The 14,173-nt window shown below is 34.0% G+C and overlaps 1 protein-coding gene across 4 annotated transcripts in view; it reads left to right on the top strand.

Moving 5' to 3' along the window:
• The window catches only part of CDH8 (cadherin 8), a 201,688-nt gene extending 187,961 nt beyond the window's left edge, over positions 1-13,727 (top strand). For all 4 annotated transcript variants that reach the window (XM_068693381.1, XM_068693382.1, XM_068693383.1 and 1 more), the window contains 2 exons: positions 10,313-10,564; positions 11,668-13,727. In XM_068693381.1, coding sequence (XP_068549482.1) covers positions 10,313-10,564; positions 11,668-12,161 — 746 coding nt within the window. In that variant the 3' untranslated portion in view covers positions 12,162-13,727. The remainder of the gene's footprint in view (positions 1-10,312; positions 10,565-11,667) is intronic.
• The last annotated feature ends 446 nt before the right edge of the window (positions 13,728-14,173 follow it).

The raw sequence follows: 14,173 nt of genomic DNA, 5'->3' as shown, positions 1-14,173 counted from the left end.
AGTACTTACAGTATACAGAAGGTATAGGGTTTGCAGAAATGTTCCCAGTAGTATCTGGAGTGTTTTGTTTGAAACTTTTATATTGCACTCTACAAACAGATTTTTTTTTTTCTGCTTACTGAAATTCCTTCTCTAGACATATTTTGCTGTGTCCAGCATTTCAACTGACCATTAGTTTTCACCATAGGAGACATCCTCATTGAGAGGTGTGCACATAATAAGACACTGTGTATATTTTGGATGTAAGACAGGGGTATAAATTACTGCCATTAATGTTCTGACGATAACAAATTGTTATATGTAATCTGCATATGAGAACATCTTCAAAAAGTCATTATCAGACTGCCTGTGTGCCCAGGGGCAATCTTCTACCATAGCATTTCAGTCTTTCAAATTACAAAAAGCTAATATAACTCTTGATGACATTTACAAAAATGTATTATAGCACTTCTTTCAGTCCTCTCACATAAATTTTTCTCAGTGGAGTTAAAGGGAGTTCTGTGTATGTAGGAGCTGCAGGGGCTGGCACTTTTTAAAATCAAAGCCACTTTTTTGTTGTTGTTAAGTCACACCAGTTCAAGAAAATGTTAAGTAATTTTTTAAAAATTTATTTTCTGACTTAAAAGTGCCACAGCCAATGTAGGTTGTATTTAACTTTCAGTGCTCTTTGGCAGAGATTGCACATTCTAAATTTTCATAGCAAGTTGTTATGTCAGACTTGTAAACCCCTGAAAGTTGGCATTTTGTAATGGAGGTGCTGACAAGACCTTTATTACACCAGTACAAATAGGCAGCATTACAATAAATTCTGGTTGTTTTTGTGTGTTTGTGATTTTTTTTTTTCCTTTTAATAGTCTGGTTGTTGCTTTCTGTCACTGTATTTTAAAGTGAACATTATTAAAAAAAAAAAAAGTAGTAATAATATTTTTTTTAAAAAAAAGCATAATGGAAATATACTGGTATGCCCTGAATTTAGCTTACTAACTGTTGTAGCAAAGCTTTAGGTTGATAGATCCGATTTCAGATTCAGATTTAAAGGACTGTTATATTATCTACCAGTGAATTAGTCTAAATTCTTGTGGTGTGCATGTGCATGTTCCATAGCATCTGGACAGCAAAGATAATCATTTTGGCATGGGGAAGTGGATGTTAATTTGCTTAGTGTGAAACTCACTTAAATGCCAAAAACACATCACATTTTAAAACCAGAGATGTTCCTACTGAAGTTTTATATTTTGTACTATTGTTTTCATAGTTTAAATTATAGAAAGCAAGATTCAATTCAAACATCTATGATTGTCTTAATATTCATGAAGACACTGAACTTTTCCAGATCTAGAAAGTAAGTCACTGAAGTAAGAATTGAAGGACATGTGAGGAAGGTAAAGAACATAGGTTGGAATTCTTGGAACTCTTCCATCAGCTAACAGAAGTGTTATAAATTTCATTGAATCTGCTTCAGATTTAGCTTTACACATAATAGATTTCTGAATCAATGTAATGTGTAAAACTGTAAATCTCTGTGACAGAAGGCGCTTAAATAGCTGTCTTTACTTAGTTTCACCTCCTTGACTGCACTTGTAAGTATGCAGTCATGGAAAGAATAAGAATTCATTATCCCTAAAGAGAAATACAGATGGCAAATCCCAGGTATACTTTGGATTTCTTATTTATCTTCAAAGTATCTTGCTGGAATCTGGTAAAACAATAATGAAAAGTTCTTGGTTTAGATGCAAAATATTGCCTTTATTCTATCAAAGCATTACAATACACAGTGTTACATTCTGAAACTTTTTGGTTAAAATAACAAGATAATAGAATTAACTAGAATATGTAGATTTCAAAAATGATCCATCAGTCTATGCAAATTGCTGTGTTAATAATGTATTTTTAATGCTAAGCACATTTGACAGGCATTTCATCTCTCTTTCTAAACTACAGCTTGGCAACCTGCATTAATTCTTATACTTTACAGATGTAACATTCAATGCACATGCCATGTAGTGATGTGATCCGAATAAAGTAAAGCATGTCAAAGCAATGTGATTATTAGTAAACAAGTTTGTGGCTGGCTTGTTGAATACAGACAAGAAAAATGAGAGGCAAAAGCCAGTGCTGTTTTAGCATCTCCTGCATCTTCAGAGGTCTGAATTTGCTTCAGATTATGGAAGTGTCAATCACAACTGGCATCAGGGAACTTGGAGGAGATAAATGGGCAAAAAATCAGAGTAGGTGAGATTAAAATCATGAAGGTAGGGTACCATTCAGTGAGAACAGTAGTGATTGTAGAGCTTAAACAGACCCAGAGCCCAAGGTTTCTTTTTTTTGACTTGCCATTAGTAAATTGCCTTGTATATTAACAAGAGAGAGGTATTATGTCGTGATTATTTTTCTACCCTGTTAATAGTAAAATTAGTATTATTTCAGACAACACATGTTTCAACATCATTATTTCATTAGCAGGGATTTGCTATCCTTCCTTCAATGGGTTAAAAAAAAAAAAAAAAAAAAAAAAAACAAAGTACAAAATGCAATAGTTGCTGCTAGACTGCAAGTGACCATATAGCTAGGTATGATTATAGCTCTGCTGGACTAAAGGTCAAAGGAAAGTTTTAGAATACTTAAGAGACAATTATCTAAAGTTCAGACTTTTCCAAAGGAATAGAACCAAAAATTATACAGACTATTATCTAAAGTTCACATTTTTCAAAGGAAAAAAGTAGGAGGAAATGCCAATTCCATCACTTTGCTCTTATTTGCCTGGGTTTTGGTGGTTTGTTTTATTGTTATTATTAATTATATCAAAAATGTATTTACTGCAAGTTCTGAATCAAAATAATGCGATTATTCACCCTTCAAGTAATTTCAGCATGAGTGAGATATTCTACATGATGAAATATTTTGTTCATAATTCAAAATTCTCAGAAGCACTTTTTATATCAGCAGAGGAATACATGCCCTGGAAATGTCCCTAGTTACTTTATTCACTGGTAGATTCAGCAGTTCCATTTTGGATGAATAAGCTGTTATTATTTAGGCCAGTTGGTAAAGGAAAAAAAAATAAAGATGCTATATAATATAGTATATACTACATTTTCCAATTCTTCACCTTGTCAACGTATTTTCTCTCATGAAAAACTTTTTTTTTTTTTTTTACCCTTGTTTTTATAGGTGTTTAAAATGATTCCAGAAACTCTAGATTTCTAGAAACACAAAAATGCATTAAGATGGTTGATAGTGTGTCATAGGCATGTTTTGTAAATTGCCATTATATGTCAGTATGGTGCAGCAGAGACACTTTGATCAGTCAGCTGAAATTTTATAGCACAAAAACTTTTTTCTTTTGAACCTGATGTCTGCTATCAAACATGATAGCAGTCATCAATCTACTTTTTTGAAGACATCACAGATTTTTGACATTCATGAAAAGCAAGTCAGTTTGAAATACCTGTGAATGTTTCAGTGTCCGTATGATTTGGTTAATATAAGTCAGAATATACTTTAAAAATAGCATCTTTTTATTTTCAGCTTATTTTATACACCTTCTACTTGAACAAAATACTTATGCATTCAATATAAAAATTAGGCAAAGGGCCATCTTCTTTGTATACTGCTGTTCAATGGGATTTTTTTTTTTTAATTTTGAGATACTGTCTCCTCAAGGAAGATACTCATGCACATGTGTAAAATGACACATGAAATATATATACATACGTATGTATGTTAATATGTATACATAAGTTTTCATTAAAAATGTATTTGGTGTATATATACATCAATGTTGAAAATGCTGAGATTAATCATGAAACAAAATTGTTATGCTAATGAACAAATAGTTTTTTCTCCACATGCTAAAGACAGGCAAACTTCTAACAAGCGATCTTAGAATCATAGAACCTGTAGCCACAGAAGTGGTTTGGGTTGGAAGGGTCCTTGAAGATCACCCAGTTCCAACCCCCTGGCAGGGACACCTCCCACCAGACCAGGTTGTCCAAGGGCCCATCCAGCCTGGCCTTGAACACCTCCAGGGATGGGGCATCCACAGCTTCTTTGAGTAACTTCTTCTAGGGCCTTTTTTAAATTAGCAGGAAGTATCACAGTAAGAATGTTCTTGCTGCTCTATTACTTATGCCTAAGGACTCTATATTACAAAAAATTTGGTTTTAAACTAAAAAATTTACACAAACTCCCCTTAAGCTAATGATTTCAGAAAATAGTTTCAAAGACAGCTCTAATAAATATAAAGAAATGAAACATACTTCGCTGTGGTTCTAGAATTTCCAGCTGTAACGTTTCCAATTAAAACTTTCCTTCTCCATATAATGTATCCAGCGTAGATTTCTACCACAAAGTCCTTAATACTGTTAATGATTTGATTTTTCTGAGAAAATTATAAAAGTGGGGGGGGGGGGGGGGGGAGGAAGAAAAGAAAGAAAAATAGCTATGTAGGTGAAGGTTGCACCGCAGGTTACTCCACTGATCTCAGAATATTAGAGAGATCATCAGGGAATTAAAGAACTGCAATAGTGTGTGCAAAGAAAATGACACTTGGATATAAACTGACTACTTCTATTTTTTTTTACTTTTGTTCAATCATTTTATTGTCTGACTTAAAATTGCAACATGCATGTCTTGTACAAAAGTGGAAGATGAATTCAACTCATGCTTGTTGATTTTACATCTGTCTTGATGCCAATGCCATTAAAGCATTGATATCACTCATTCACAACAAGTAGAAAAGTTGCTTTGGATTAAAATCATTACACTTAAATTCTCTCAAAATCTTTCATCCAAAAACCTCAAGAGAGATCACAGGTTTTGAGAACAGTGGAGAATCTGCAAGAAGTACTTGGCGCAGTTTTAAGCATGTCCTCAGTTATGCTTATTCAAACTACTTCTGCCTAGAAATCACACTGGGTATCTTAGGAAGACCTACCATACTGTCAATCTTTGTTTCAGCTGTGAGGGAGATATTCCCACAGCAGTCTATTTCATGGTTGTTATACAAATCTGCTTGTAGGCAGAACTAGTAGAAATGGACTCACAAGAAAAATAAAATGTCTTCATTGAACTAGTTTTAAATCAAGATTTGGTGAAAGCTGTAAGTTGGAGTTAGTTACTTTGCTACAGTACTGCCAGTAAGAGCTGGATTAAATAACAGTATCTGGCAATTTTGTTCTCTAGTTACTCATTAGTTTTTAACTTCCTTCTTTTTGGAAAAAAAAAATATTCCCTGATAAAAATCAACTCTAATTTTTTCTGTTTCTTTGTTAAATATGATGGAAAATGATTTAGCCGTTCAGGAAACAACAAAAAAAATGAAAAGAAAAAAAAATAGTCAGACGTTGTTTCTTTTATTTTGTGGGGACCAATGTGAATTAGTTGAATGAATTATTATTATACCAGAATGATACTCTAACATAGATATCTTACAGTGTGATCCATTTATATTATGGTGTCCTGATCACCTCTTTTGTATTGATTGTAAATTTATAAAACTGAGAGCTACAGATGTAAATAATTGATTTGGTTTTACATTTAAAAAATGGTAAAAATTAGCTGTGGGTCCAAAATGTAGTTATGTATTCCTGGAGCTGTGTATTCTGACCTCACACTGATGGAAAAAATTGTGAGGAGTTAAGGCAATTATTAAGATCACTTAACGTGCACTATTCCTTAAGCTTGCACGACAGAATATAGCTCCTGTGGAATTTAATAGGACTCTGGCATTTCGATGAAGTTCTTCAATCCTTTCCCTTGTAAAAGGGTACAGAATTAGGGATGCTCACATGGATATTGAGAATGTCAAAGGACCTTCTGAATATACCTCACTGAGTGGGGGTAAAGACTTGGTGTCTGTCTGTCTGTAGCAGGTTACTTTAGAGCTCTATTAACAGAGAAGGTTAGGGTTTTTTTTGCCCATGTGTAATTTTCCTTGTTTTGCTAAAAGTAACATGAATAAATAAATAACCTGAACAGCGCTATAATGAAGGATCAGCAGGTTAATTGGAAAGATGAGTGGAAAGTGATTGTCCCCTCTCCTGCTGAGCACCTGCTGCCAAGTTAATTCATGCAGCAGTGCTGGAGGTTATTCCTGGAGGAGATTCCTGCTGTTTTGTCAGCTATGGGTAAGGAGAATGTCCTCAGAGAGAAGAAAGCAAATCAGATAAATTGAGTTTATTGCTAATCAGCTGCTAGGATTTATTTGTAAGTTCTAGGAATCAACTAAAAAGCCAATTGGAGAGTCATTGTTCTCTGCTCAAGGGTCACATCTCCAGTGACACCAAGGGATATATTTATTTATTTATTTTACATTTCATATTGGCTATATCTTACTGCCAGTTTCCTGCCTGGGCACAACAAATACAACTTCTGTCTAGCACGGCAGTTGTTAACAAAACAAATCTCTGTTTAAAAAAAGGAAAAGGTTTTTCTTGTCGTGCAGCTCTTCTTACGTGATACTAACTATTCAGTCATTATAACTTCTTTTACAATTAAATAATTCAGATAAATGTTCCAAATATCTTGGTCATCTTTTGCTTATTTTTATCTCATTTCTTCTGAACTGGAATTGATAACCATTACTGGTACTGGGTAGTTTCTTACACATCATAGCCTCACTCAGTGGCAGAAATAGGCAAATTATTTTCTCCATCCCACTTCCTTCCTCTTGTTTTTGTCTGCCTTCTTCTCTGTGTCTGATATATTACTCTTCATTTTTTGCTTCCTTTTACTCTCTGATTCTGGCTTATTAGAATTTTCTGAACCAGGCAGAACAGCAATGAGTGGGTCAGAAAGTGAAGTTGACACCAACAAGAGCAGATTTTGGTTTTCATTTCTCCCTAATTCTGGTGCCTTACATCTTCTGTATATCTGTAAAGGGCAGAGATGCTAGAGCTCTGCATATCAATCCTGTCCTCCAGCTGGGACAGATAAGGGCTGTACTAGGCTAGATGGAACAGGCTGTGTTAGTATGGATTTCTAGAATATGAGAAGTCACTGTGTAAAATAACTGTAAAAGTCTCTAGAGTCCTGAATAAATGACTACAGATGTAGCAATATTCTAAGTGGGACTTCGCACACAGAAAGAGATGGAAATTGAACCTCACCCAGCTGTTTTTTTTCATCTTTTCAAAGGTTAAAGTAAAAGAATTAAGGATGCAACTCATGCTGAGATATTTTTATTTTTGCAGGAGAAAGTCAAATGGGCAGATAAATTTTTTTTTTTTTCAGTATTTGAAAAAGGGGGTGTTGAGCAGGAAAAGAATGTTATTAGATAAAAATAATGCACCTTTTACAATAGGTTTAATAATCACTTATTTTGGTAAAGCTATCCACATTAGTATTCAGCAAAACCCAGCAACGAAATTATTTTTCTAATGTAATATAATGTAACATTCCTTGTGTGACAGCTAGAAAGCATTTATGACACTGGGAGTGTTTTAATTTTCATATGTATGCATTTTAATCTCTGATAAATTCTACCAGCAGGAAGGAGTGTAGTTTTTGCTTAATTCTAAGGGTGTGCTAATTGTTGGCTTGAAATATACTTGCCTTTTCCACTGCATCAAAGTGGCAGATATAATTGGTTATCATCGAGGAGGTTGGTCCTATCTGAGTTGTCAGAGTTCTTAAGAGCCTTGTACCTGAAACTTATCTTTAGTAAACACATACGTTTCCTTTAATTCTAAAAAGGGCACAAGGAAGGACTGGACTTATTTATTTAGCTCCAAGCTGCTATCAGTTTTGATGTGACAGTTTCTAACTTGAATAGATAGAAACTCTGGATTGCTGAAGAATAAATAAACAGATAAATAAACCTTATTGTTCTGCAAAGGAATTATGAAGTGCTCATATGCATACTGCTTTACAAAGTAGTTGATTTATAGGTACTTCTTTATTATGTATTCTAGGTGCTATGAAAAACTCTCAAACCTTTGCATAACCTGCAATATAAGTTTTAGTAAGAACGTCTCTAGGATACATAAGCATGCTTGGTTGTTGATTCCACCATGGAAGGGATACAGGAAGAATGCAGAATCAAAACCCTGAGCTCCAAAAGACGCTTGAAGTTTAATTCAGTAGTCACTGAGTGAGAAAACAAGCCTTCTGTCTTCTTTTGTAAGAGACAATTCTCCCATGATTTTACATAAGAAATTATCCTTTTTCATCTTTTGTTCTATGGCAGTAATAAATTAGCTATAGGGGTTACTCACTCATTGGTAACTTGATATAAGTTCACGCCATGATAAAGTTTAGAATTTTTTCATTACGTTCTGCAATCATTGTGTTCTGTTACAGCCTTTATTCCTTACTAATATGCATCCTAAAGAGAACATCGAGAGTAAAATATTGCATTTAAAATGTATTTTTTGGATGTGAAAAATGTCTTTACAGTATTAACTTCATGAGTGTTTCCCTTTCCCTTCTCCCTTCTCTGCATCTTTCTCTGTTTTTTGTAGTCCATTGCCAGTTCTTCAGAGCATATATGTGTCTTTTATGTTGCGGTATTAATACATGCTGCACAAATACTGCGGACTGTCAGAAATGTTACTGATGATCACAGTCAGTACAAAACAAATATCTATAAACTATTTTGTGTTTCTAGGGGAGTCCCTGACCAGCACAAAGGTCAAAGTAGACACAAAGTTTTCTTACAGTCTCTCTATGTATATGCACACTCACATTGCACTTGAGCTACCTTATTTTTTGTTTTAAGCTCAATAAATGTAAATAAATCAGTGTCTTGCATATTAGATACTCTTACTAAACGTGATTTATACCTAAGCATGTTGGTACATGCAACATTATTGATGTTTGAAAGGAATATGCTGTTAAATGGCTAGAATCTATAAATACCTAAAGGCACTAGAAAATCTCAAGTATTGACCCAGGAATTTGATTCAGAAACTACCCATAAATTAAAAGACTGATTTAGATTCTTACAACTAAACACAACAGAATTCATATGGTTGCCCTCTAAGCAAAATCAACTCTATTCTTAGAGTAATTTGTTAAAGTGAACAATTAGAATTAATAGTATTTAAAATAGTATTTAAAGTATAGATGCCACATTGTATGGAATTATTCAAGTAATTATATTTTAATAATTCTAATGGTCATACAGAACTGAGTGATTTTGAGAAGTTTAACTGTATATGAGAAAAAGGAAGAGGACAAAAAATACATCTATAATTAATGAGTCAAATGTTCAGTTTGATATACATAGAAAAGGCAAATGTCTGTATTTGCCAGTAAATTGACTGAGTCTTAATACTGGCACAGCCACAGCCTTTTCTGTATTTAACTCTAAGGCTAAGTGTAAGTAGCTAAATGGGCCTCTGTTGGCAGACTGTAAGTTCAACTTAATACATTACTGAAGTGGTGTAAGACCATTATGAAGAAAGAAGACAAGCACATTTAAGTAAAAACAAGTATACATACATATACATTGTGCAAATCCCTCATCTTCTCACCTTTTTTTTTTTTTTTTCTCTGTACTAATTGTATACTTCTGACCACTGTTACCAGTTAAGTAGTAGTTGGTAGTAGTATAGAGAGATAGAGATAGAGAGTAATAAGAGATAGAGATAGAGAGTAACTTTATGTCTAGGTAAGATACCACACAGTGAGGACACCTGTATAAGTTTCTAAAGTTTCTAAAATTAAGAATCTGCATGTGTCCAGAGGTAAAAGTGTCCTGGACCCATTTCCTCTGGCTGTTTTCACAGAAATACATTCTGTTTTGATTTGATTTGTTTTCATCACGTTGTGGAGACCTACAAAATGTTTAGGTCACTGAAAATTAGGCCTACAACTTTTAATACATTCAGCTTTACCTTTGTCTTTATATTGCTTATTAATAAAAATGAAGAATATTTTGTTGCAAAGTGAAACATTGTGCAATTTCTGATTATAATGCATGGGACATTTGCTTTAATTGATGAATGTGCTTTGTTAGGATTACTTTAACATATCATTTCTCTTTTGTTTTCCTGGTTGAATTTTTATGACTGTGTGACTTGAAAAATACGGATGAATTGTGATGGGAAGACATCTATAGGGATGTATGCAGAGAAGAATATGAGGAGTTGTCATTATGATCGTTCCAAATGACACAAGAAAATGCCTATGTTGCAGTCATTCATTTTTGGGCATGGGAAGCCAGGCAGGAAGGGGAAGGATTTCTCTATCACACGCTGACAGTATGATGGATATAATGAAGCATATATGTGTTTGTGTAGAGGTTTTTCTGAACGTATCAAGACAAAGCAGTTATGTGGTAAAATAATGCAAATTTTCCCTCTTACAGATAATACTCTCAGCATTTTGGCAAAGCACAGTGGATTCAGCCGGCAGAAGCAAGAAGTATACCTACTGCCAATCATAATAAGTGATAGTGGAAATCCTCCCATGAGCAGCACTAGCACACTTACTATTCGAGTCTGTGGTTGCAGCAGTGATGGAATTGTCCAGTCCTGTAATGTTGAAGCATACGTACTTCCCATTGGACTCAGCATGGGAGCCCTAATTGCAATATTAGCATGCATCATTTTGCTGCTAGGTACGTATTGATTTCACAGCCTGGTGTTCAAAATTTTTCTGATTCATAGGTGGCTGTAAGTAAGCAAAGAAGTCACATACAAGGATATAAGATCTAATACAATATGATACATAGCAGTACTGAAAAGCTTGTCAGAACTGTCTCTTCTGTACTAAGAACTGAAAAAAAAAAGAAAAAAAAAAAAAAAACAACTTACAAAGTCTCACTCTGAAGGAATTTTACATATAAGTTACATAATAAACAAGTATCAATTATGAAACCAAAAATCACATCATGTATGTCAAGTAGAAACGTGAACAGAGTGTATACTGCACAAGATGAAAAATGGGTTTGTTGTATCTTCAAGACTTGTATGAGTTTATTCTCGATTGTAATGGCATAAGAGGTATTACAGCTTTCCAAGATAAGAAACGCTGTATATTTTAACTAAATATACAACATTTGTATATGATATCAAGTCAGTCAAGTCAAGAACAGTGAAGGCCTGTTTCTGTACTTTGTGTCTTTGCTTTTAGCAATTGGGATTTCAGCATTAAACTTCAAAAACAACAAAGTATAACCTTCTTAGAACTTTTTATGCATTTGTCCATGATTATGAAACTGATGTATCTAAGATCTTTTTTTTCTTCCTTACAGTTTTATTCTCTTTTCAATTCTATAAGAAGCACTGATTTCCATCCATCATTAGAGCTCTGTTTTCAGAAAAGCATCCTCTAATTTTGGAAAAGTCCATCCTTAGTGTAGATCATTATGAACTAATGTTCAGTGAGTGATGGTAGCTTGACTTAACCTACGTCTGTAGGTTTTCCAAAGGGAAAAATTGTCAAAATTTGGGATTCAAAGATGTAAGAACACATCTTATTGCTTGCACAAAATTGAGCTTCAAATGTAAATATGAGCTGATAATACAAAACTAGAGGACTAACCAGAGGTTCTGATCAGATTTTTATCACTTGAGTGGGGTTGAAGTTACAGACCTTTAATCTTTTCTCTACCCCTTATTTTCACAAGAAGCAAATTATCATCATCCCTAACCGTGCTTAACATGTATCACTTTGATTAGAATTTTTTTACCTAATCAGTCTGTGATGCTTTCTTTGCAGTCATTGTGGTGCTGTTTGTAACGCTAAGAAGACATAAGAATGAGCCCCTAATCATCAAAGATGATGAAGATGTGAGGGAAAATATTATTCGGTATGATGATGAAGGAGGTGGAGAAGAAGATACAGAGGCTTTTGACATTGCAACTTTGCAAAATCCAGATGGAATTAATGGATTTTTGCCTCGTAAGGATATTAAGCCTGATCTTCAATTTATGCCCAGGCAGGGTCTTGCACCTGTTCCCAATGGTGTTGATGTTGATGAATTTATTAATGTAAGGCTTCATGAAGCTGATAATGATCCCACGGCTCCACCATATGACTCAATCCAGATTTATGGCTATGAAGGAAGAGGGTCAGCGGCTGGTTCCCTTAGCTCATTGGAGTCTTCTGCATCAGACTCAGACCAGAATTTTGACTACCTCAGTGAATGGGGTCCTCGCTTTAAAAGACTTGGAGAACTTTACTCAGTTGGAGAAAGTGACAAAGAAACTTGACAGTGGATTACAAACTTTTTCACTGTTGACTTAATGATCATGTAATATTCTAGGGCCACTACTGTTAGTTAAAACTAATGTGGCTTTTTGTTTTAGAGGCAAGTTTAGCGCCAGTCATCTATAAAATCAACTACATTGTAATGTTGAACCAAATAAAAAAAGTATATGTTAGGAGGTTAAGTCTTGTGGAGTGTGAAGTAAAGTATGTGGAGTGTCTAGAAGTCTTTGGATATTTGATATTCACTTGACCACTCTGAAGATGGAGATTTGGATCTTTGATTATCTTCAGTGAATTGAAAAGAATGAAAAGAAATTGGTGCTTTCTTAGAAAATGGACTTGCAGGGATTTTGCTGTTGAACAGTAGCTCCTGCCAGTATGTGTAAAGCTAATGGTTTATTTCTGCATTGCCAACAAAGATCCCGCCACAGAAATGTTAAAAGCAATATTTTGGTCTTCTTAGCAATGCTGAATAGAAATAGCATTGTAAATCCTTACTGGCTTCTACTGTGCAGTGACCATACATTGTACATACAGTAATTGTTGGCCACGTAACCACAGACTGAATATCATCTTTAAATATTGTGTCAAGCCTTAAAATATTCACATGTTCTTAATCCATTCCAGTGATGGGTAATAAATACTACTAATGTGCAGAGATTCAGATGCAGGGGTACAAAACCTTGCTTTACAAAAGGATCTTTTTCTAGAAGAAGGATCAATCCTGTGCTTCGTCTTCTGAACGGAAAGAAAAAACCGTGAAAGGGGATGGACTTGCATATATGAAAGAATTGCTGATTTTATTGCTAAAGATCGAATTTATTTGTTTAATCTTTGAAATAAATATTTTATTGATGTCCATTACTGCTTTTATTTATTAAGACTGATAATCTATAGAGTAAGATTATAAAGAAAACTAAATTATATCCATTAATTTTTTTCTATATATAATGAATGTTTAATACATGTACATTTTGAAAAGCAAAAGGACAAATTGTTGCAGGTTAAAGCAGTAACCTCTCCATTTGCAGTAGCTGAATTTTAAGAGAATGCTGGCAGGAATAAAACTTTCCCAGAGAAAAACTTTTGACAGTTTTATATCTTCTTCATAAATCTAGTACCTGGTGTTTTTAATACAAGCACAAACAGCTGGAAGTAAACTGGTTCATGTGAATATTTAAACTATAGACTTTTAGAAATCCACACATAACACAGTACAGTAAAAAACATGCTTATAGTTCTCCACTGTATTAGAGCAGGAACCAGTGTGTACATAATTTTACTGCTTATGTTATTAGCATTTCTTTTCTATAATATTCATAGTGATGCACCAGGGCTCTTGCACACAGAGAAAGAACAGCACTAGAAGCTGCAAGCATACTCAATTTGTAATGCAAACTTGCCATTTAGAAGTAGCAATTGTATAATAAAACTATGTATTACATGCAAATCATTTTAATTTTCTACTTTGTTTTGATGCTATATTATTGTTTGTTTATTTACTCCATGTATTGTATTCAGAGAAACTCCTGTATTGTTTCCTACTTTGTGAAATATATTTTTATAAATACTTTTCTTGTTATTGCTTTCCTTTCAGTTTTACCTGTACACTGCAGAAAAGAATCTCCCTGAAAAACTTCATAATCTGTGGAGGAATATGGTTTCTCCAAAATCATTTATTTATTAGATGAATACAATCAAAATAAAAAGAATAATGTTTGAAGCACTTTTTGATAGTGTTTGGAGAATTAGATATGCAGCAGCCTGTGACCACAGGAGTTATGTGTGTCTAATTCACTGTACCATGCTGAAAAATAACTTTTTTTTTTTTTTCCCCAAGTATTACTAGTAAAAACAATACCTTCTTTTTAAGTTCCTCAGTAATGTTAATTCTGCAAACAAAAACATATTAACACATTTAGAATTCAAAATGGAAACGTCGACTTTGCTTCATCTACAGCATGGCTGATTTTAATGACTGCAGTTTGTGGACAATTAATAAGTTAGCACCACT

The sequence above is a fragment of the Anas acuta genome, chromosome 10 (assembly GCF_963932015.1).
Source record: "Anas acuta chromosome 10, bAnaAcu1.1, whole genome shotgun sequence".
Taxonomy (NCBI): Eukaryota; Metazoa; Chordata; class Aves; order Anseriformes; family Anatidae; genus Anas; species Anas acuta.
The sequence above is the reverse complement of the archived record's forward strand: the minus strand, read 5'-3'. Positions and strand labels throughout refer to the sequence as shown.